Source organism: Cyprinus carpio, unplaced genomic scaffold (assembly GCF_018340385.1).
Source record: "Cyprinus carpio isolate SPL01 unplaced genomic scaffold, ASM1834038v1 S000006465, whole genome shotgun sequence".
NCBI classification, from domain to species: domain Eukaryota; kingdom Metazoa; phylum Chordata; class Actinopteri; order Cypriniformes; family Cyprinidae; genus Cyprinus; species Cyprinus carpio.
Genome location: NW_024879144.1, coordinates 320,645 through 345,585, shown reverse-complemented (window position 1 = coordinate 345,585; position 24,941 = coordinate 320,645). Strand labels below are relative to the sequence as shown.

Sequence of the window (24,941 nt, the reverse complement as noted above, 5' to 3'; positions counted from 1 at the left end):
CTTAATAATTGCATAAAGTGAAATGTTTGTACTTAACACATTTCCCCACTTTAAAGAAAAGGAATGCAGGATTATAATTGCTTTGTCTTGATATCACGTTTTCAGAATTGTTGGAAGCCAAAATTGAAATTGAAAATAAAATTTAATTTATCACAGCCTTATTCAGCTCTTTCTCTTGTCCAGCAGCTGTGAATGGTGAATGACGATGTTGTCTGTTAAAGAGCTGCTTGTGGACTCACTGAAGGAACTGGTAGAAGCTGATCTGAAGGAGTTTCAGTGGCGCTTGAAGAATGATCATAAGGATATATCAAATTCTGAAATGGAAAATCCAGATCGGTTAAAAACAGTGGATAAGATGGTGACATGTTTTGGATCAGAAGAAGCTGTGAAGATCATGGTGGAAATCCTGAGAAAGATGAAGCAGAATGACCTTGCAGAGCAGCTGGAGACCAAACACAAGCAAGGTAATTTTTAATTCCCTGTAATTGTGTGATGTAATTGTTCACAAGTGTGATGTTTTGAAATAACTTTCCCCTTTTCTCTGCTGAAATGTTTGTATGATTTATGTTTCTCAGTGAGTGATCCTCTTTCTCTCACTCTCACAGCTCAGGCTGAGGGCAATATGAAGACATCTGCCCCTGTTGGAGCTGATTTAAAACAGAGCTGGGGTAAATAATATTCACTGTATGTTCATGGATAGTTCCCAGTGACAGATTGCAATGCTTATTCTATGATTTAATTGCTTGCTAATGTTGACCAACAGATGGCACTGTCTCCAATTTTTTTTTAGTATTGTCAAGGCATGATACATCATACATTTAGTATTGTCAAGATATTATACAATCACAAATGCAAAGGCTCATTTAAGCATGTCAAAACACTGTAAATAAAGCCTTGCATCCTTTTGGTGTGCTACATGTCAATGGATTGATAAATCAAAGTGCTTAGCTTTTAATAACTTCGGTCCACATGGCCTAAACATTATCCAAATCAAATAATGACAATTCAGTGAACAACCTGGAAAGATTTAAAATAAACAAATAAAAATTAAAAACAAGTTGTTGCAAATGAACAGTGCTGTTTTCAGCAGTATGAATTTAATTTGTCTGCACCAGTTAATAATGATTACCATTCCGATATAAAATACATTTGTCAAATTTGTTTAATGCTTTTCTCCTAATCTCATTTAAGTTGCTATTATTATTATGATTATTACAGAGCTTCAAAACTTCTTGGAAACTCACAAAACCAACATGAAGGAGAAAGCAGAACATATTTTTGAGGGCAACAAAGAAAATGAAGCACATCTCAAGGCTGTTTACACAGAACTGTTCATCACAGAGGGAGATATGAAAGATGTCAATCAGGAACATGAGATTGTGAAGATTGATGATGCGTTCAAGAACAAAAAAACACAGTACATAAAAATCAAATGCAATGATATATTTACTGAACTGAGGAAAAAACATTTTAAAAAGACTGTTCTGACTAAGGGCATCGCTGGCATTGGAAAAACTGTCTCTGTGCACAAGTTCATCCTGGACTGGGCAGAAGGAAAAGCCAATCAGGATATAGACTGTGTGTTCCTGCTTCCATTCAGAGAGATTAACTTTATGACAAATGAAGATTTCAGTCTCCACGAGCTTCTGCTGGAATTTTACCCTGAACTGAAGGACCTGGAGAAATCAAAATTATATACAAAATGTAGTCTAGCATTTATTTTTGATGGACTTGATGAGAGTCGCCTGCCTTTGAATTTTAAAAGTAGATCAATAAACATTGCTGAGAAAAGATCATCTGTAGATGTGCTGTTCACAAATCTGGTCAAAGGGAATCTGCTTCCATCAGCTCTGGTCTGGGTGACCTCACGACCAGCAGCAGCCAATCAGATCCCTCCGCGCTATGTAGGTTTGTTCACAGAGGTGCGAGGATTCACTGAACAACAAAAGGAGGAGTACTTCAGAAAGACAATCAAAGATGAAACTGTAGCCTCCAGAATCATCTCACACGTTAAGGCGTCTCATAGTCTCTACATCATGTGCCACATTCCTGTGTTCTGCTGGATCACAGCCACAGTACTTCAGGATATTCTCAATGAAACCAATGCAGAAAGCATCAGCACAACACTCACGGAAATGTACATCCACTTTCTACTGATACAGATGAACATGAAGAGCCAGAAGTATGATAAACAAGAAGAAAGAGAATGTACAAAGCTATTAGATTCAAATAGAGAAATGATTTTGAATTTGGCCAAGCTCGCATTTGAACAGCTGAAACAGGAAAACATTGTGTTTTATGAGAAAGATCTGAAAGCATGTGGAATTACTGTGAGTGAAAGTACTGAGTTCACAGGAATGATTGCTGAGATCTTTAAGAGGGAACATGGACTTCATGAAGCAAAGGTCTTTTGCTTTGTGCATCTAAGTGTTCAAGAGTTTCTTGCTGCTGTGCATGTGTTCCTCTGCTACCTGAAGAAGAAAATAGAGGAGATTTGTTTTTTCTTTGATGAGCCAGAAGAAAATGTCACATTGCAGAAGCTACTGCAGAAGGCTGTTAACAAAGCCATGGAGAGTCAAAGAGGACATCTGGACCTGTTTATGCGGTTTCTAATGGGCATCTCACTAGAATCTAGTCAAAACTTGCTCCAAGGCCTGCTGACACACACTGAAGACACCACAGAGAGCATCAGACAAACAACTGTATACATTAAACAAGTTCAAAGCAAGAATATCTCAGATGAAGCTTCAGTCAACCTGTTTTACTGCTTACTAGAGCTCAAGGATCAATCATTATATCAGCAAATACAGAGACACCTCAGTTCAGAAGAACATCCAGGACTTTCATCTTCAATGTGCACAGTGCTGACCTATGTATTGCTGATATCAGAGAAGGTCCTGGATGAGTTCAACCCAAAGAGGTTTACATCATCATCTTCAGACTACAAGAGACTCATTCCAGCTGTGAGATGCTGCAGAAAAGCCCTGTGAGTAATTTCACTGATCACTGTATTAACCCTCTGGAGTCTAAGGGTATTTTTGGGGCCTGGAGAAGTTTTGTCATGCCCTGACATTTGTGCTTTTTTCAGTTTCTTATAAATATCTAAATGGCTAAAGTCTAATCTCACTGTAATCAGCACCAACTGGGCTATGATAATATGTGAGCAGCATGTATGTACATGATTGTGTTTTTGAGAAAAAAAAAATGTTATGCGTGTGGTTAGTGAAAAACTAAAAATGTTAAATCACTTGAATAAGGCAATAAAACACATACAGAAAATTGGTTCCCAGGACTTTTGAGAGCTGGAGCTTGTAGCCTAGAATTTTTCTTTCTAAATTATGTGAAAATCATCTTTTTTACTCACTTACAGAAAACAATATATTGATTTAAATTTTCTAAGACACTTTTTGTTGGTAAAAGTCATATGCAAGTAGGCGTCAATTATCATGAATATCATTGTGATTCACACCTAAGAAGACAAAGACCCACATAATGAGCTGCATAATGAGCCTTTCAGTCAGCTGTGTCACTGAGAGGGATGAGTTACAAGAAAGAATGTGAGGACAAAATAAATGTATATAATTTTATGTTTGTAGTTTATTTAGAATATATTTAATTATCCCACAACATAATTTAATATTCACTTGTGAGTGCAGTTAAACAGTTTATTAGGAACAATCAAAGCTGATTTTCAAAGCTGAATTTTTTGCATCATTACTCCAGTCACACAATCCTTCGGAAATCCTTTTAACAATCTTATTTTCTACAAAAAAACATTTATTGTTATTATTATCATTATTATTATTATTAATGTTGAAAAGAGCTGAGAATATTTTTTTTCAGGTTTTTTAGGGGGGATAAATTGAAAGAACAGCATTGTTTGTTACATTTGCTACAGTTACATTTATTTGTTTCATTTATATTATTTACATCAAGCTTTTGAATGGTATAGTAGTGTATATTGTTATTGAAACTTCATAATATTTCACTTGATTATACATTTATTCAGGAATTATAGTTTGGAAAAAGTCTTTGGAAAAAGTCTAACTAGTAAAATGTTTACACGTTATGTGAAAACTAGTACAAGTATATAAATAAATAAAAAGAGACTTACTCGTGTTTATGATCTCTGCTGAATAAAGTGTTTCATTCTTTTTTTCTGAGGAGATCCAAATCTCAAATCCTCAACCACATCACATCTTTTTGGGGTGAATTATGTCTTATTCCTCTCATCGTGAAGCAAACAGTAAAATAAAAAAAACTTGAAGAACAATCTCGCTGCGTTGTCTTCTGGGCGTATTCAAAAGCCGCGCGCTTCAGTGAAACATTTGAATCTCAAAAGCGCGCTCGGCGGCGCCGGGGGCGTGGTCGCATTAGAAGATAATGAAGGGAGACGTGAAAAAATGGACATCGCGTTGTTTTCATATGGATTACTTTATCACAGAATATTTGTTTTCGGCAGCACTTGTTTAGTTTAAAAGTAGACATGTCAGGCTTTCTATAGATATCTCTCCCATGTCTCTGTGTTGAGTATTCACTGAGTTACAGTTCATTTTAATGATGCATTTCTAAATGAAGATCAGCGCAGACAAAGGCTGCAGACAGCACACCTTGTTTGTTATCTTTATTTTATAAGTGCACAAAGTTTTGTTGTTATTATGTCTGTATACAAAAAAAGTAGACATTTTACAGATTCGATTGATGTATTGCTCTTATCTGTACGATCAAAACTGAAAGTGTAATTTAAGTTATTTTCGGGGTTATCAGGAGAAAATGCCTCATAACGCGTATACTTGTTAATCGACTTCAGAGAGTTAATCACAGGTTTTATTCTATATCACCAAAAATAAAAAACACTGTGTGAAATATCTTGCTGACCTGCTAATAGAGGGTATGATGTATTACTTTAGAAACACTGAACATCAGAAAATAATCTGAGCACACATTGTGATTTGGCAGATTTGACAGCTGTGGTCTTAATGAAACATGCTGTGAAACGGTATCTTCAGCTCTCCAATCATCAAACTCTCATCTGAGAGAGCTGAACCTGAGTAATAATCACCTGCAAGATTCAGGAGTGAAGCTGCTCTGTGCTGGAGTGAAGAGTCCCAACTGTCAGCTGAACATACTGAGGTTTGGCTTTCACATTCACTCACTGGGCCTCATTCATGAAACTTGCGTAAATACATGAGTAAATTCTGAGTAATTCACGCTTAAAACCGACAGATTCACAAACGCTTTATAAACTTCAGATTTGATAGTTAAACGTGTATGTTTATCAATTCTAATAATTCGTAAATATGGTCCGTGTGCAAGCTCATTCACAGTTAGTATAATCTCCGCCTATGAATTACAGCTCCAAGTTGAGTTTCCAGGAACGCAGTGGAATATTCTGGTCTATGTTCTCAGGTTTGGCTCCAGTATATTGCATACATGCAAAAAAGATTGAAAGGCCATATGTCTAACAATAAATATTCATTAACGTGTGTCCACCAAAGAGTTTTTAGCCAGCTGAAAAAATATCAGGTGTCCTTCTTAAAACAACCAGCTGATGGCGCTTGAGACACTTTGGTAGCTCAGCGTTTTCCAGCTGAGACGCTTATCATAGCTGGTTGCTATGATTTGGAACATTCATGGTGGCAACATATTATTAGTATCTCATTTTTAAGAATTTTACAAAATATATAAAAAAACAGTAAACAATTATATTGACTTCTCTGTTGTTGTATGCAGTAGGATGGTTGGTCACTATTTGTCCCGTCCCTCCTCTATTTAAAGCTGGTTAAATAGCGACAGTGACGAGTGCTGTGTATTACAGTTATAAACTCAGCTGCAAAAGAAAATTAAAATTCTTAAGAGGGCTGTTACACGTGTTGGTGTGTAAATCAAAGCACACAACAAAGGAGATATCAAAATAGTTATTTTAATTATCCACAGAAGAGAAGGGGCACAACCAAACACAAATCCAAATCCAAATCATCAAACATTAATAGCGGACAAAGGAATAAAGGAGAACACAGACTTTAAATAGTGAACTTAATCAGTGGGAAACGGGTGTGGGGCTAATTAATTAACTAAACAAGAAAAGGAACATGACCAAATAAGGAAACTCAGAAAGAACAGAAATCCATAACTGTGACAGTTCGCCCCCTCCCGGAAAGGTGTGTCCCCACACCGACAGAAATAGTCCAGCAGAGGGAGGGTGGGGGTTCAGGAGGCGGGCGTGGGGCAGGCAAGGGGCAGGCAATGGAGAGTGAGCATAGACCGTAGTACCAGGGTGGAGTGGATGGAGGGAGGAGCCCAGAGCAGGAGGAGCCAGATGGAACTCCAGAGGCCAGCCAGGATAGCGGCCCATGGTAGAGTCAATGGTGGGAGGAGCCATGGTGGAGAAGGAGCCGACAACAAAAGGGGGCCGACTGACGGAGACTGAGCCGATGGATGAGGAGCCCAGGATGAAGCAGAGCACCCACAGAGTCAGGGTGACACTGAGGATCCGGAGGGCCAAGGCAGAGCAGAAGGCTCAGGCGACCGAGGTGGGGCTCCAGAAGACAACTGCGGAGCCAGAGCGACTGAGGATGGAGGTGGAGCCAGAGGGAAAGAAGAGCCTGACAAAGCTGGAGGGATGTAGTGATGAGGCGAAGCCAGAGGAGTGGAGTCCCGAGGCGGTGGAAGGTCAACGACTGACCAAGGTGGAGCCGGAGGGACGAGGGAACCTGGTGGAGCTGGTGGGATTACAGGCCACGGTAGAGACAAGGGAGCTAAAAGCCAAGGCGGAGCCGATGGGTCGAAGGACTGAGGTGGAGTCCAGGACTCGAAGGCTGGAAGCAGAGACAGTGGATCCTCACGCCAAGGCGGAGCTAAACAAAACAAAAAAGAAAGAAAAACGCAGCTAAACTTACTTGCGGTCTGCTATTCTGTCACACGTGTTGGTGTGTAAATCAAAGCGCACGACGAAGGAGATATTAAAATAGTTCTTTTAATTATCCACAGGAGAGAAAGGGCACAACCAAACACAAATCCAAATCATCAAACATCAATAGCAGACAAAGGAATAAAGGAGAACACAGACTTTAAATAGTGAACGTAATCAGTGGGAAACAGAAACAGGTTTGGGGCTTAGTAATTAACTAAACAAGAAAAGGAACATGACTAAATAAGGAAACTCAGACAGAACAGAAGTCCATAATTGTGACCAGGGCAAAGGCAAATGAACTTGTAATTATTATGGCAGTGCATCAAAATTCAGTCTCATCAGTTTGCCAAAAAGAACACATAACATTTTAAGCACCATTTACACCTGGTAGGGAGCAAGTGTACATTTCTTTCGTACCAACTAACATTTTGAAAATACAAACATTTTCATGAATTCGCATAATTTGCACAAAAATGTGTTCTGCTCGTGTTTCATGAATGAGGCCCATTCTCTGCATTCAAACATGTGCATGAATATGTTTTATAACTATATCTAGCAGATATTTTCCCCTATCTATATTGTAATATGAATGTATCAGTGGAGTTTTTTTTTAAAGGCAGGCAATGCTTATGCAAAAAAGCTAATGAGAAAACAATCAGGGTTTCCAAGTACCCTGGAAAACCTGGAATTTTCTAATGCAATTCAGGTCAGTTTAGTTTAATGTTGGTTCAGTTCAAATAGATAGCACTTGTGACTTTCATCAGATTTTGAAAGGAGTTCTAATTTAGCTATAAGCAGTTCTTCAAAAACAGCCATTGTATTAATGTCATTATTCAGCTGAAAATCGGGAAATGGAGAAAAAATCTTAGGATAAACTTGAATCATTTGGGGAACAAGTTCTCCTCTCGCCTCCAGCATCACACCAGCATCAGTGTTGTGCAAGTTACTCTGAAAATGTAATCAAATTACTGATTACTGATTACTCCTTTTAAAAGTAATCACATTACTGTTCTGATTACTTTATTTCAAAAGTAATAAGTAATTAGTTACACTGAAAGAAGTGAAATTATTTCCTTATGAAATGAATTCTTTGTGAAGTCAAACACTCAAGAACTCTTGCAATGCACATGCAAATTCAAAAAAACAATAGGCTTTAATCTCCTCATGAAGCCAAACACTCAGGAACTCCCGCAATGCAAATGCCATACCACAAGACAACAGATAGGAAGATCTGGAAGAAAGACCATTTGCTCTTCTGTCCCTTCACCCATCCTTCACCCCTGGGCACATGGTCCAGGCAACTAAAAGTTTCTATGCTCACATAAAACATTTACTATATCTTCAGGATTCATGATCGTAAACTTTTCATGTTGGGTGTCATTTTAAAGGTCTTTGTGCGATTGGTAAATTGGTCTCAATTTCCCAGTAATCACTTGTATTATTAGAAAGATTGAAAACTTTTGTAGAATTGTGTTCTGCTGAGAAGGGGGTGGGTCCCCCATTAGGGGTTTGTGTCTATCTATCTATCTCCAAGCCAGGTGTGACCCTGGGGCCACGAGAACCTAACACACCAAAAGGTCTTTATGTTTTTATAACTGATTTGATGGTTTCTTTGTTGTCTGGTCTGAGTATATAAGCAAAGTAGCAAAATATTACAGGGCGATTCTATAGTCAGATCATCCTGTATTGAGGAGTGTATTTCATATGCTCCATACTACGTATCTTCCTGAAGTCAGGTATACTATTTTTTTTTTTCAAAAATGTAATTGTGTTAAACACATTGTGCCCATAGAGCACACTGTATAGTTGTTTGTGCTACTACATGTGCACATTGGCTAGTTAAGTTTATTCTCTAAAACACCTGATTGCTTTGCTATGCATTTTAGACCATGTGTCTTAAATTAGGATAACTCTTACATGTGTGACTATGTTAAATTTGTGTGCCTCCTGTGTGGATCACTCGGCCGTTCCCCATATGGCTACAGTGTCTATGTGCATAAGCAAAGTTGCAAAGTGACTACAATGTGATTCACAATTACACTATCCTTTCCAAATTGGCTTCGAATTGTTTCATTATGCATGTAACAAAGTTTTTAGATTGGGAAGAAGGAGGCGGGAAGAAGGAGGTGGGAACCGGCGAACATTCAAACAAAAAAAATTAAATAATAAATTAAACACAAAGTAGTGTGACAGCCCCTTGTGGACGACTGCCATGCACGAACAGAAACAAAACACCCGCCCCACTTCTCACAATGTAATTGACATGATACAATTTTACCTGAAATTGTTATATTAGATTTATCCTAAACTCTCCTGAAATCATTATGACTATTAGACTTTGAGGAGGCCTTTGTTACCGCAGATTTACGGCAGGATAGGACAAACTGGAGGCTCACGATTGATAGGAGCAGTAGGCATGTCATCTGAGACCTTCTGATTTCTGTCTATCGCTGATGTTAGAAAGTTTGTATGGGAAAAGACTAAGTAAACTACACTTTTTGTCATAAGCAAGCAGTAGGTGGCAGGCAAAACAGGTATTTATCTACCTACATCCTCTGACTAACATCAGACTGGCGAGTTTGTGATCGTAAGATCCACGTGAAGCTACCGTGAGACTTAAAAGAGACATTAGGTCCCCAGTGAATGGATAATTGAAAGTATAGTGAGTCCAGAATAATCAAATATCTAAATTGATACATAATCGACCTTTGTGATCAGTTTTTAAATAGAAACATTGTCTAAATTCAGTGATCACTTAAAACTGGAGTCAGATTGAACACGGAGCTAGACTGAAATTTACACTAAATCCTGATAAATTCAGAAGCGCAAGTAAAAGACCGAATACGCATTTAACCTTCGACCACGTCGCTGGATTCCACTTTTTGGGCCGGCAGGTAGATTCTAACAACATTACTAGTTACGTTACTTTTTTCTCTATGAAATTTATGAAAATACCAGCATTCACGCTCACGAACAATATTTGTTATTAAAGCATCAACACTGACAGAACAGTTTTTTTTTTTTTATTAAAACAAGCAGCTGTTGCATGCATGGTTTTGCTTGGCAGAATGCCAGCAAAGAGCGCTGCATTTATAATCTCTAAAAGACATCTCAGTTCATTGCAATCTCACAAACCTGTTATAACCCAATAAATATATGCACAATGAATCTTTCATAATGTCTACAATTCGTGTGTTATAATGAGAGGATTCGTGAGCACGCAAATTTCATCATTGCATTGCTCAACACAGTGAACACGTTATAGCCTAAATAGAGCGTCCGCATACGCTTGCACCTGTTAATCGTTTATATTTTAATATTAGTTCATTTTGCTTTTGTATAATAGATGAATAACAATTTATCTATTTTAGATATTGTATGTTTAGATATTTTTATTTTGAGGGAGTCCCTTGAATTATTTTATTCTCCCGCATCATGCACACACACAAGTCCCTGCACTCACCTACAAGGTCTTGTCCCGCTCTGTACTCTGTTGTGTCGGGTCTTGCAGGAGCAGGCCTCTAATCCACTGGCACTTGACTCGACAGTGCATGTGCTACATCCTTTTTACAATCTCTAGATTATTAACCCCTTTGCGTTCAAGGATCAGCGACGGCCCCAGATTATTGTTGTTTCACTTTCACAGCATGTTAAACATCACACTCTGGACAAACTGTGCAATCAGTAGAAAGATTAAAGACTCTAGTTTTGATATTTGACCACTTAATAAAAAAAAAATTGTTGTTAAAACGTTGCAGTAACAGTAATTTAGTATTTTATGTCAGGAGTGCAAAATAATAAATCCGTATTAAGTCAAATTTTGAATAGAATTCCCCACTCATTCATATTCAGTCACGTCAGCAGCGGTTTATTTGTGTTCACATAGATTCACTGAACAGCGTCAATAAGGGATTATGGTCCAAAGATGCATGTACATGGAGATATTTGGATATATTTACTCATGTTTACTTCATATTTCTTCTGACAGAATCATAATTTCTATTAATTTTCCACTGATTTACGCGATCTGATGATAAATAGCCTCTCCCAGCGCTGTGTGTGTGTGTGTGTGCAGTGCTCCGTGTTAGTGCTGTGACTCAGACAATCTCTGATTCGTCCTTCGCCTTGTCAGTCTTTAGAGTCCCATAACAAAACAACGTCATCATGTCACATGCTTCCTGTACACTTCCGCGTTGATATCTGACCACAACAACACAGTAAAACCTCTGTACCCACGAAATATCCAAATAATAAACACACGATTACGATAGTAAATGGTAGGTATGTGATTTTCTTGAGATTTGGGGCATCTGTATAACAAATCGAAAATGTAAGTTTTTGTTGTTATCTTTTGTATGTTTTTTAGGGTCTATCAGGAGCAGGCCTCTAATCCAAATTTACATCTGAAATGCTCTGTGATCACAAAAGGAAGTTATTACAAACACTCAATTGGGATTTAAGGTGAGTTTTGAGTAAAAGTGTACTAATAATTTCATAAATTGTCTTATGTAGCTTGATGCTAACGTTAGCTCTAAAGCAGCTACATAGCAGGTGCAGTTCTTCTTCATAATGCATTTTTTCATAATAATTCACGTAAGGTCGTAAGAAAATATTTTGTATTTTTATAGTAAGGCTTTTAATAATAGAGGGGTAAAAGTATAGCTGGGATTGAAGCAATATGGCTTGTTAAACCTTGAAATACCAGAACAAAAGCTAATAATGGCGGAATAAAAACAAAAGAATAATGATAAAAGTATAATGCGGATAATGTCTCATACCTGGTGGAGGTGTGAAAGGCTCGTTTCGTAAAAACAATAGAATCATGAATGGGGGAGTATTCAGAGCCAAACATTTTGGGACATCACAGGAGTGTTTACATAAGAGTATACAGGAGATGACAAGGGCCATAAATCAATTTGATTAGCCTTCTCTAAAAACACACATGACATGGCCTTAGAAATTGTTTCATAAAATTCTCAGTTTTACAGATTATATTATGAAATTTCAAATGAAGCATTAGTAGACTTGTGGCTTTAGCTAGATTAAGTTCTAAACTCATATCCTACATCAACAATTTTTTAATACATTTAAAAAATATGTTTTTAATATTTTTATTTTTGTTTTTATGTTTGAGTTTATATATCTCTATTATCATAACAGTCTGAGTAATTCTGTTTCCTGAACAGTAAACTTTGAAGTGTCAGCTTTGTGAACATATGATGATAATGTATCTAGTCAGAAAGAATCATGAGCAGAAACCTTTTTATTTTGGGTATGTCATTTCTGTCTCCATGCCGAAAATGGGGTGTTACAGCAATGTCAGCAATATAACATGGCAGTAACGTATAGAGACCACGGCTTGTAACTATACTCTAATTACTATTCAGAAAATTATAACGCGTTAAATTACTCCATTACTAAAAAACTAATCAAATTACAGTAACATGTTATTAAGTAATGCATTACTGCCCAACACTGACCAGCATTAGGTTAGAAAGAAGAATTGTAGTCTGATAAGTACTTAATGTTAATGATACTGAACACAGTGTTTTCATACGTAATTATTTTTATCAGGTTTTTGCATTTGGATATATATTTAGACATTATTAAAGAGTTGTTTTTGTTAAAGTTCATTTATTCGTTTATTTATTTTAGAATGGTGACTTCTAGTTTTGCACCATGGTTAGAGACAGGGTTTTAAATTAAAACCACCAACTTGCCAAGTGCATGCGAAAATCAACTTTGGTGGGTTGCACATATCAACATACTACCCACTCTGGTGGGATATAAATGATGTTATATCACTTTGCATTGCATTGCTATAAGAGCCCTTCCCCTAAAAAAGGAGCTACAACTCAAAAGCATTCACATAGTTTTCCATTGAAATACGATTTGCGACAAATATATGTATGAACTGACTTAAAGGGATAGTTCACCCAAAAATGAAAATTATGTCATTAATGACTCACCCTCATGTCGTTCCAAACCCGTGAGACCTCCGTTCATCTTCGGAACACAGTATAAGATATTTTAGATTTAGTCCGAGAGCTTTCTGTCCCTCCATTGAGAATGTATGTACGGTATACTGTCCACGTCCAGAAAGGTAATAAAAACATCTTCAAAGTAGTCCATGTGACATCAGAGGGTCCGTTAGAATTTTTTGAAGCATCGAAAATACATTTTGGTCAAAAAATATCAAAAACTACGACTTTATTCAGCATTGACTTCTCTCCCGGGTCTGTTATGAGCGCGCCGTTCACAGCACATCCGGTTCGCGAACGAATCACTCGATGTAACCGGATCTTCTTGAACCAGTTCACCAAATCGAACTGAATCGTCGTTAAACGGTTCGCGTCAACAATAAGCATTAATCCACAAATGACTTAAGCTGTTAACTTTTTTAACATGGCTGACACTCCCTCTGAGTTCAAATAAACCAATATCCCGGAGTAATTCATTTACTCAAACAGCAAAATGAATGTTAAGGGGATGGTTAAGAACGAAATATTGACTCGTTCTCGAGTCAAGAACCGGTTGCATCGGTTTTCGGATCACCGGTAGTGATGGGAAGTTCTGTTCTTCTCCGCGAACCGGTTCTTTCGGACAGTTTGATTCAATAAACCGGTTGCCGAAAACGGTTCACCAGTTATTTTGCACTCGACGTAATGACTTCATTGGCGATGATTGCCCTTGATTCAAGCCTTCGGTTTACCCGCGCTCATAACATTAGCACAGAATCGGTTCAGAATCAATCACCAAAAGAACCAGTTCGGTTCAGACGCGCTGTGTGTCAGTCTGCTTCACGCATGCGCAGTATCATCAGCTCCTCGGTTCTCGAATCGCACGCGTCCGACAGAAACGGTTCTTGACTCGAGAACGAGTCAATGTTTCGTTCGTTATCTGGCTCGGTTCAGTCAGTGTACTGTTTGAGTAAATGAATTACTCCGGGATATTGGTTTATTTGAACTCAGAGGGAGTGTCAGCCATGTTAAAAAAGTTAACAGCTTAAGTCATTTTGTGGATTAATGGTTATTGTTGACGCGAACCGTTTCAAACGATTCAGTTCGATTTGGTGAACTGGTTCAAGAAGATCCGGTTACATCGAGTGATTCGTTCGCGAACCGGATGTGCTGTGAACGGCGCGCTCATAACAGACCCGGGAGAGAAGTCAATGCTGAATAAAGTCGTAGTTTTTGATATTTTTGGACCAAAATGTATTTTCGATGCTTCAAAAAATTCTAACGGACCCTCTGATGTCACATGGACTACTTTGAAGATGTGTTTATTACCTTTCTGGACGTGGACAGTATACCGTACATACATTCTCAATGGAGGGACAGAAAGCTCTCGGACTAAATCTAAAATATCTTATACTGTGTTCCGAAGATGAACGGAGGTCTTACGGGTTTGGAACGACATGAGGGTGAGTCATTAATGACATAATTTTAATTTTTAGGTGAACTATCCCTTTAAGCCTACAAGATTGTTTATTGTGGATTTTTCATGTATTGTGCATTGCTGTGGCTTGGATAAAGTCTATGCTTCATATAGAGCAATAATGGTGATAATCTATAATAATGGTGATAATCAATAATCTATCCTAGTGGTGCACAATCTCTTCACTTATCTTTTTCTAATTTTAAACTGCCAACTATTGAGGAAATTGTCTCCATTATATGAAAATCCAAATCTGCAACTTCTCAATTAGATCTTATTCCAGCTTAAATGGCTAGGCTAGTTTACTGTTTTTTTCTTCTTTAATTACTTATATTATGCATGCCTCACTTCTTTCTGGTACTGTTCCTTCTGCATTCAAAAGTGTTATAATAAGATCTATTCTCAAGAAACCAGGGGCGTAATAATAGCTGCAGACTCAGGTCTTTTATCAATACTTGTTCTTTTAGACTTGACTGCAGCATTCAATACCATCTCACACCCCATACTGTTAAAGAGATAATTCACCCAAAAATGAAAATGCTGTCATTAATTACTGACCCTCATGTTGTTCCAAACCCTTCAGACCTCCATTCATCTTCAGAACACAATTAAGATATTTTTGATGCATTCTGAGAGCTCTCTGACCCTCCCATATACAGCAATGTAATAACCATGACCTAGGTCTAGAAACATAGCAGGGAGGTCAGTAAAATAATCCAATGTGACATCAAGGGTTCAACCGTAATTTTATGAAGCTACGAGATTACTTTTTGTAAGCAAAGAAAACAAAAATATAAAACTTTATTCACCAAATTGTCTCCTCCACATCACCCTGACATTATTTTGGAGAGTATCCACTGAACATAAACAGCTTATGCGGTTCTGTGTCAGCTGCATTACTTTTCTACATTGTTTAAGCTTTGATTTGAATGAAAACAATGTATTTGAAACAACGCAGCTGACACAGAACAGCATATGCTGTTTATGTTCAGTGGATACTCTCTAAAATGGTGCTAGGGTGACACGGAGGAGAATGGTCTACGTGGTAATTACAGTACATCAGTCAGGACATCCAAACGTTTGTTTCGGTCATTGACCTCAAATATGTTTTTGAAGAGTGTGGAAGTTGAACAGTATGAGGAAGTACTCACTGCATGAGTTAATTTGGTGGCATTGATGTGATCATTTGCATTTTACTTAAAATACTTAAGTAATTTTTACTTGTACAGATGAGAGTAATACAAATGTCGAATCTGTGAAAGGTCTAATTTTATTTCTGTGTATTCACAATAACAAAAGGTGCTTTTTTAAAATAATAAAAGCATAGAGGGTGCACGCTCTGTGAACTTGATTGCATCAACAAAAAAAAAAATGAAAGTCTATGTTCGCCTCACAGACATGACAAATATATCTATAGAAAATGTTTACTTTTAAATGAACCAATTCAAATGGAAAACTTTTTTTTTTCGATTATGTAATTCATATGAATTATTATAATGGTAATACCCATTCATAATCATTACTTCTGCCAGTGCACTGTGGCAGGCTTTATGAGTACGCTTGAGTGCTGATAGGCTACAATTAATGGCTCATTATTATGAATTATGGTTTGTTAATATACCATGTAGCATTTTTAATAAACCATAATAAGATGGAACCCAAAATGTTTACATTATTGCTCTTAATTCAAAACATCAGTGGATAATTATGTTCATTGTATCTGGTCTTTTCACAAAATTCAGTTGTACTGGAAGAAAATTGCAGACCACACTGGCAATCTAAATTTGCAGTAGCAGTATTTCTTACATGCTCACAGCAGCATGTTTGTGGATGTATTGCCAGTAGCAGCATAGCAGATCTATTCCACCAAGTCCAAACACATTAACATTGTCATATTAGCATGCTAAACACTACAAGAGTTGTCATGACAGAATTTCATTAACTGCAGCACTGCTGCAGTGTTACTTTTAGCACTCCATAGTGTGGACACCAATTTAACACCAGCAATTTTGCTGTGGTGCACTGAAGAATAAACTTGATAAACAAATCATTTTGCTGTTTATTTTGTTCTCTACACAGGCTGTGTGGGTGTAATCTCACTGCTCAGTCTTGTGAGAGTTTGTCCTCAGCTCTACAATCATCAAACTCAGTCCTGAAAGAGCTGGACTTGAGTAACAATGACCTGAAAGTTTCTGGGGTGAAGCTACTTTCTGATGTACTGAGGAGTCCAAACTGTCAGCTGGAGATACTGAGGTTTGAGTTCAAATAGTATTATTATAAATTTTGCATAAAGTATAATTCCTTTTTCTTTTTTTTCTTTTTCTTTTTTTTTTTTTTTTTACCAAAAAATATACTAAGATTTAATCTGTATTCATTTACTTTTTGTTTTTTCTTGTTCAGATTGTCTTTATGTAATCTCACTGCTCACACTTGTGACAGTCTGTCATCAGTTTTACAATCCTCAAACTCTGTCCTGAGAGAGCTAGACTTGAATAACAATGACCTGATGGATTCAGGAGTGAAGCTGCTTTTTGATGGCCTGAAGAGCCCAAACTGTCAGCTGGAGATACTGAGGTAAATGGTTTCCTATAAAACAATTAACATAATCTATTACAATAAATGAAGAGGGACTTTTCACCATGAATTCATCTGATCATTCTTCATAACTTTCTGGAGTATATGCAAATTGCCACAATAAAAACTGAGGCAGCAGACTCAAAAATAATATTTGTGTCATTCTCAAAACCTTTGGCCATGGCTGTGTGTGTGTGTGTGTGTGTGTGTGTGTGTGTGTGTGTATAATATCTAAAAACCGAGGCAGCAGAAAAATAATATTTGTGTCATTCTCAAAACCTTTGGCCATGGCTGTGTGTGTGTGTGTGTGTGTGTGTGTGTATATATATAGATAGATAGATAGATAGATCATGCACACACATATACACACACATACATACATATACATATCCAGATCGATGGGTTATTGGTCTATCCACATCACAACTAGAAGTTTCTGTGTCTGTAAAGGCATCTCTCTCACTGACTACTTTGTCCCAATCAGATTCAAAAACATGGGGGCTCTAGCTTGTCAATTTAGAGACAACGCTTCCCTGGCAAAGACAAGAGATCTCATCAATGGCGGGGAAAGAGTTAAAATATGTTTAAAATAGAAAGAATAAAGTCATAGTTACTTATGAGCTATGAACTATAATTGACGCAGGGAGTGTAGATAAACTCATCAAGGCATTCAGAGTAGAAACTGCTCTTTCTTGCATGCTACAGGTGTTGTTACATATTAAATATTGTTATGGTCATGTTTACAGTTGTGAACTGACAGCATGGAAGCGCTTTCATGAGATTTTAATTCTCAGCTGTAATCCGACCTCAAGCATAAAACAGACATAGTGAACTATTGTCATGTGGACTGTTTGTGTGTTTTTGTAGGTTGTCTGGCTGTATGGTGACAGAAGTAGGCTGTTGTTATGTGTCTTCAGCTCTGAGTTCAAACCCCTCACACCTGAGAGAGCTGGATCTGAGCTACAATCACCCAGGAGATTCAGGAGTCAAGCTGCTCTCTGAAAAACTGGAGGCTCCAAAGTGCTCACTAGAAAAATTCAAGTATGTTGAGCTGGAAGAGTTTTTAGATTTTATTGTTTGAACTTCTCAGTGTCTGTGTGTGTGTGTGTGTGTGTACACACATTAGATAGTCAGCCAAAATCCCACCACATGTACCCAGTTTGTTTGCAAAATCGCCACCAGGTGGCACAAAGGGATGATTGGCACCATTGCTTTTTAAGGCTAGAGTTGTGACATTGACATTTATATATGAAGAGAAATAATGAATTAAGTTACTGGTAATAAAAATAATAGGAATATATTGTTCATATATAGTCTCTTATTGTGGGAGCCAGGCATAAACAAAGCAACCTAAAAGTGAATTACTTACAATGAGGGCAGTCAACTCCCTCAAGAGCCGATCTACCATGATTTTTCTTCTTTTTTTCCACACTCCTTACTTACACACACAGACACACATACAAACGGGTTCATGAAGACAAAGAAGCTGGATGTGTGTGTTTCATACTCATTGTTATGTAACATTTACCTGCATTTGACACATTTGAAGCAGGTGTTCATTTCACATCTCACCACTAGTGTTTCTTCAGGCTATTGCGAAGTGTAGAAAGAAAATATTGGTGCAGAATCCCTGTACTTTAGACCAGTTCAGTTTCTATGTTAAAGGGGTCATATGATGTGTTTTTCTTTTTCCCTTTAGTGTGGTATGTAACTGTTTGTCCATGTATAAGATATGCAAAGTTACAAAGCTCAAAGTCTCCCACAAAAGCATTTTTGAAATTTTCTCACTGGTTAATCAATGTGTGACAACACCGGTAATACCAGTATCACCGTGTGTGTGTGTGTGGGGTGGGGGTAGTTTTTTCCTCTTTTCCTTGCTTTCCTTCTGTCTTTTAATAGCTTGTGAAAGCTTAGAAAATTTTGCTTTCACTTTCAAATTAGTGACAATTTGGCATCAAGCAGTTGTTTGTTTTTAGTTTGTATGCATTTTCCCTCTTTTTCTCACTTTACTTTGCTTTTAAATAGCTTAAGAGCACGGTGCACATTTTACTTTCACTTTCAAATTAGCGGCAATTCGGCATCAATTGTTTGAATTCAATTTCAATTCAAATAAATAAGAAAGTCAAGTCAAGTCAAGTCTGCTTTATTGTCAATTCTTCCACATGTACAGTACATACATACAGAGAATCGAAATTGCGTTACTCTCAGGCCCCCAGTGCATACAGATAACACTAACAGTAGAGCCTAAAAATCTAGATCAAATATAAAATATAAGATAAAACTATACAATAAGGGAATGTAAAAAAGACATATAATAAAAAATAAAAATAAACTTAAATAAAGCAGCGCAAGGCACGTGGCAGATAGAGTTCAAACCAGTGAACAAACAGTGCAGATAAAAAGATTTTTAGTGCAGAAAAAAAAGCTTATTCAGTCTGATTAAAGTGACAAAAGGGCTCAAGAGCAGTTATTTTATTTAAACTGACTGATGAGGTGGTATAATGATGTTATGTTCCATGTTGAATGAGGTACTGAGCAGACAATGCTGCACAAAGTGACTGGTGCATGTCATCGTATGTTAGTGGGAGGGGGGTGGAAGGACTCCTGTACTTTGTCTCATCCTTGTTGCTAATGAGACCCACCACAGTCGTGTCATCTGCAAACTTAATGAAGAGGTTGGAATTGTGTGACGGTGTGCAGTCGTGGGTTAGCAGAGTGAAGAGGAGGGGGCTCAGCACACATACTTGTGTTCAGTGTGATGGTGCTGGATGTGTTGCTGCCGACCCGTACTGCCTGAGGTCTTCCAGTCAGAAAGTCCAACAGCCAGTTGCACAGCGAAGTGTTGAGCCCTAGCTCGACCAGTTTGTGAATGAGCCGTGGAGGGATGATTGTGTTGAATGCTGAACTGAAGTATTTGAACAGCATTCTGACGTATGAGTCCTTTTTGTCTATATGTGCGAGTGCTGAGTGGAGGGAAGCGGCGATGGCATCATCGGTCGACCGGTTGGACCGATATGCAAACTGGAATGGGTCCAGAGGGGGGGGGGGGTTAGACTTGATGTGGTGCATGACTACCCATTCAAAGCACTTCATAAGGATGGGAGTAAGTGCAACAGGACGGTAGTCATTGAAGCAGGACGGAGATGCCTTCTTCAGTACTGGAATGATGGTGGTATTTCTGAAACATGTGGGAACAACAGCCTGACTCAGTGAGATGTTGAAAATGTCTGTGAAGACATCAGTGAGTTCCACTGCACAGTCTCTCAGTACACGCCACGGAATGTTGTCAGGACCCGGAGCTTTGCATGCATTGATCCTGCTGAAGGATTTCCTCACACTGTCCGGGGTCAGTGTCATCACCTCGTCACCGGGAGGAGGTGGAGTCTTCTGTGCAGTGGAGCTGTTTTGTTTCTCAAAGTGAGCGAAGAAGGTGTTCAGCTCATTCAGCAGAGAGATGTTGCTGTCACAGGTCTGTGGTAGGGGCTTGTAGTCTGTAATGGTCTGTATCCCGTGCCACAGGCTCCGAGTGTCTCTGCTGTCACTGAATTGATGGGCTATCCTCCTGGAGTACTGTCTCTTAGCCTTTCTGATGCCGCGGGATAGGTTGGCCCTGACTGTTCTCAGGCCCACCTCATCTCCAGTTCTGAAGGCAGCATTCCGAGTCTCCAGGAGTCTGTAGACCTCCCCTGTCATCCACGGCTTCTGGTTAGCCCGGACAGTGATGGTTTTTGTGACTGTTAAATCCTCAATACACTTGTTGATGTAGGCAGTGACAGTCTCTGAGTACTCCTGGAAGTCAGTGGTGTTATTGTAAGTGGCAGCCTGCTTAAACATATTCCAGTCATTTGTGGCAAAGCAGTCTTGAAGAGCCTCTGACGATCCTTCCGGCCACATTTGAATCTGTTTTTGAACTGGTTTGGCAACTTTAATGAGCGGTCTGTATGCAGGCATTAGCATGACAGTGATGTGTTCTGAGGCACCAAGGTGGGGGAAGGCATTGTAAGCTCCTCTCTGTGTGGAGTAGTGGAGGAGTCTAAAATGTTTTTACCTCTTGTTGGAAAGTTAATGTGTTGGTGTATTTTTGGAAACACACTCTTTAAGTCAGCATGGTTGAAATCCCCAGCTATGATGAGAAAAGCATCAGGGTGTGCTGTCTGCTGCTCACTGATGTGCTGGTGCAGTTAATTTAGTGCATCGTTCCTGTTGCAGTAGTTGTTGTTCGGGGGAATGTAAACTGAAACAAGCAGTATGGCAGTATATTCCCACAACAGCGTTGCAGCACCATGCATCACTGATGTAAACACAAAGCCCGCCGCTGTGGGTTTTACCGCTCGTGACGAGAGCTCTGTCCGCTCAATAGCATGTCAGCCGATCGAGCTGAATAGCGCAGTCCGGAAGCCGCTGCGTTTGGAAAATGAATAAGAAAGCTTGGAGACACAGCACACTTGATGTAAAAAAAAATACACAGTTTAAATGAAAAATTGAAATTAATACAAAAAAAACACAGTGGAACCAAATAAATAAGAAATGAATGTTTAAAAAAATTCCAATATCACCAACTGCACATCTCAGAAAGACTGGACATAGAGGAGCTACAATAATGTACAGTATATGAAAAATTATGTGTTTTAAATATTAAAGCATGTTAACATACTCTGCTACACCCAATACACAAAATAATGATATTTGAAAATAGCATCATATGACTCCTTTAAATAACAAGTTAAACAAGACCATTTGGAAAATCATGTGAGCAGATTTGATTTCTTTTGTGCTGTCTTGTTGTCTGTGCAAGTTGGCGAGCCTGCTGCTAGTGTTCTTCTAGTATATTCTAGCACTTTACTAAAATGTTTAAAGCACTGATGTATGTGTGTGTTTACTGACTGAATGTGACTCTGTGTTTCATAGTGTTGATCATGGAGGAGAGTCCAGGATTAAAACAGGGCTACAGAAATGTACGTCTACACACTCACACGGTCAAAACAAAAAAGTTTTTTTATGTTTGTCATTAGGGTGACTTTTCATAGGGGTAATGGTTTTTATACTGATCTTATCATAATTTTCATATCCTAAACCAAATAACAACCCTAAACTTAACCCTCAAAGAAAACTTTCTGCATTTCTACATTTTCATGAACAACAGCAACAACAAAACCATGACTTGCAAATAAATTTTGAATGGGCCCAACAAAAACTCTCATAATTTACTGCCTTTGTGGGGACATTTGGTTAAACAAGTACACACACACGCACGCAAAGATTTAGTGATTGTTGTTGTTCTAAAAGTCTGTCTTCTTGTGTTCAGATGCCTGTTCTCTCACACTGGATCCAAACACAGCAAACAAGCGTCTCATTCTGTCTGAGGAGAAAAGAGAGGCAACATGTGTGGAAGAGTATCAGGTGTATCCTGATCATCCAGACAGATTTGATTATTGGGAGCAGGTGTTGTGTAGAGAGAGTGTGTTTGGACGCTGTTACTGGGAGCTGGAGGAGTGGAGTGGACGTGTGTCTATATCAGTGTCATATAAGAGCATCAGCAGGAAGGGATGGGGTAATCAGTCTTGGTTTGGAGGTAAAGATGAGTCCTGGAGTTTGTCCTGCTGTCCCTCCAGATGCACATTCTGGCACAATAACATGCAGACTGTTATCCCTGTGAAGTCCGTCAGCAGTAGAATAGGAGTATTTGTGGATCACAGTGCAGGAACTCTGTCCTTCTACAGCGTCTCTGACACAATGAGCCTCATCCACACAGTCCAGACCACATTCAGTCAGCCGCTCTATCCTGGGTTTAGGGTTTATGGATCAGTGAAACTGTATATACAGAATAGATTTTAAAGAGATTATTCCCATGATAAATTAGTAACAGTGAGATGTTATAGAGTCTCCAAAGCCACTGCAACCTTGCCAAAAAAAGCATGATGGCTAATGCTAGAGCTGCGGCTTTGGCAGTACGCAGGGATGGAGACCAGAGGACATTGTATGATTGGCTGAGGTGTCTCATATGATCTAAATTAGCCATTATGCTCTTTCCAATGGTAAGTACAACAGACCAGTTTTTTTTACATGGGGTGGCCAGGGGATGGGGATGACAATGGCTAATCAAGGGGGTTCACAGACCATGACAGAAAATCAGTGTATAACACCAGCCTGGCAAAAAAACAAACAAAAAAAAAAAACAAATCATCTGATTACTGATTACTTCACATTACCCCACATACCGTAACTTCAAATGTTAATCTATTGGAACTTATTTCTCTTATTTCTAACATTCTCTTATTTCATCTCATTAACCAGTGGTTGGAGCAAAAGATTTAACATTAACATATAGGTTGCAATTCACAAATGTTGTTCAGTAACCTAAAACTTTAACTTAAACAGGGCTTCCAACTTTTGAGTTCAGTCTGGAGTGAGAATTATTCAGGAATAATTAACAAGCTTGCGATTATGTACATGTTATTTTTTCTAAAAGAAAATTTAATCGAAACTATACAGGGAGCCCTACTGTTAAGGTTAACAGTAACAATTGATACCCCTATTTGGGGTAACTAACTTTACACCAGGGAAACAAATTCTGGATTTAAAATTTGGGAATCAAAAGGTTTGAGTAAGGTGGGAGATTTATTTAGAAATAAATAATCTAGGACCTAAATACATTGCAGATATGCTCACTGATTATAAACCACTCAGATCATTAGGATTGAGTCAGTTAGAAATACCAAGAGTTCACACAAAACAAGGGGAGTCCACTTTTAGCTATTTTGCTGCCCGCAGCTGAACCAGCATCCAGAAGAGATCAGATGTGCTAAAACATCAGCCACATTTAAATCCAAACTCAAAACTCATCTGTTTAGCTGTGCATTTATTGAATGAGCACTGTGCTACGTCTGAACTGATTGCACTGTATGTTTATGTACAACCTTTTTCTATTCTTAACTGTTTTAAATTAATTTAAATCATTATAAAAGTTTTTAAATTCCTTATTTTATTATTGTGATTATTTTCTATGATTATTTTACTTCCTTTAATGCAAAGCATTTTGAATTACCATTGTGTATGATATGTGCCATATAAATAAACTTGTATTGCCTTGCCTTGTCTAGAAATGAAACTATGCTCAGTTTTCAGGAATTAAGAAAAAAGTTTGATTTACCTAAAAGACATTTTAAATGTCTAATAATTAGGAATTGTATTATTAAGACACAGCATCATTCTCCTCTCTTGCCGGATATTTCGCCTTTAAAAAAAAATACTTTTAACCACTATAATTGGGGTAGGCAAAAATGTTTATTTTATAGACTAATCTCCACCAACTGCAGGAAAAATACAGAAAAAAACATTTGGCATGGTGTCAAAATATAAGGGAGAATATATCAGAAGGTGAATGGCAGAATATCTGCTTGAAGGACCAAAGCCAGACAATTAGTACAAGGTTCAAACTTCTGCAATATAAATGGGTATTGAGAGTATACATAACTCTGATCAGGAATGTTGTGATTAAATGTGTGTAGTATTTCCAATGTATAAAATGCAATCTAGAGATAGGAGCTTTATATCATTGCTTATGGAAGTGTCCCCAAGTTGAAAGTTTTTGGGAAAAAAATTTCAAGTAACCCTGGTGTTGAAACAAAATGTTCCCAAATGTCCTAAACTCTGTATACTAAATTATTTTTCCTATAACGTGCACTTTTATATAGTAGCTTGTAATTGTAAAAACACAGAAAGACCTCTTTTTAAACAATGGTTACAAGAATTGTCTCATTGCTTAAGTTTTGAAAAACTCATATATTGTTAAGGAAAAACCTGAAAATTGTTCAAAGGATGGAATTCCTTTATAGGATTTTTGAAAGGAAGCTGATCCATATATATTTTCTTTGTTACTAGGCTTAACATGCATCACCTTATGATATTAATGTACCATTGTTTTGACATCTATGTATGCGTAATGTATTTTTATATATATATATATATATATATATATATATATATGTGTGTGTGTGTGTGTGTGTGTGTGTATATA

The 24,941-nt window shown here is 37.9% G+C and overlaps 1 protein-coding gene across 1 annotated transcript; it reads left to right on the top strand.

Annotated features, from left to right (window-relative positions):
• Positions 1-37: 37 nt before the first annotated feature.
• LOC122143617 (NACHT, LRR and PYD domains-containing protein 3-like) lies at positions 38-23,827 on the top strand. Its single transcript, XM_042754153.1, has 9 exons — positions 38-464; positions 606-668; positions 1,219-2,986; positions 4,960-5,133; positions 16,430-16,603; positions 16,751-16,924; positions 17,792-17,965; positions 21,833-21,879; positions 22,230-23,827. The coding sequence occupies exons 1-9, from the start codon at positions 200-202 to the stop codon at positions 22,757-22,759; spliced, it is 3,369 nt and encodes a 1,122-aa protein (XP_042610087.1). The 5' UTR covers positions 38-199; the 3' UTR covers positions 22,760-23,827.
• Positions 23,828-24,941: the final 1,114 nt, after the last annotated feature.

Excerpts from the sequence above, each read along its gene's own strand:
- LOC122143617 (XM_042754153.1), top strand. The coding sequence starts at position 200 with ATGACGATGTTGTCTGTTAAAGAGCTGCTTGTGGACTCACTGAAGGAA. Across the intron at positions 669-1,218 it reads TGATTTAAAACAGAGCTGGG|AGCTTCAAAACTTCTTGGAA; the intron begins GTAAATAATATT and ends TGATTATTACAG. Across the intron at positions 21,880-22,229 it reads TAAAACAGGGCTACAGAAAT|ATGCCTGTTCTCTCACACTG; the intron begins GTACGTCTACAC and ends TCTTGTGTTCAG.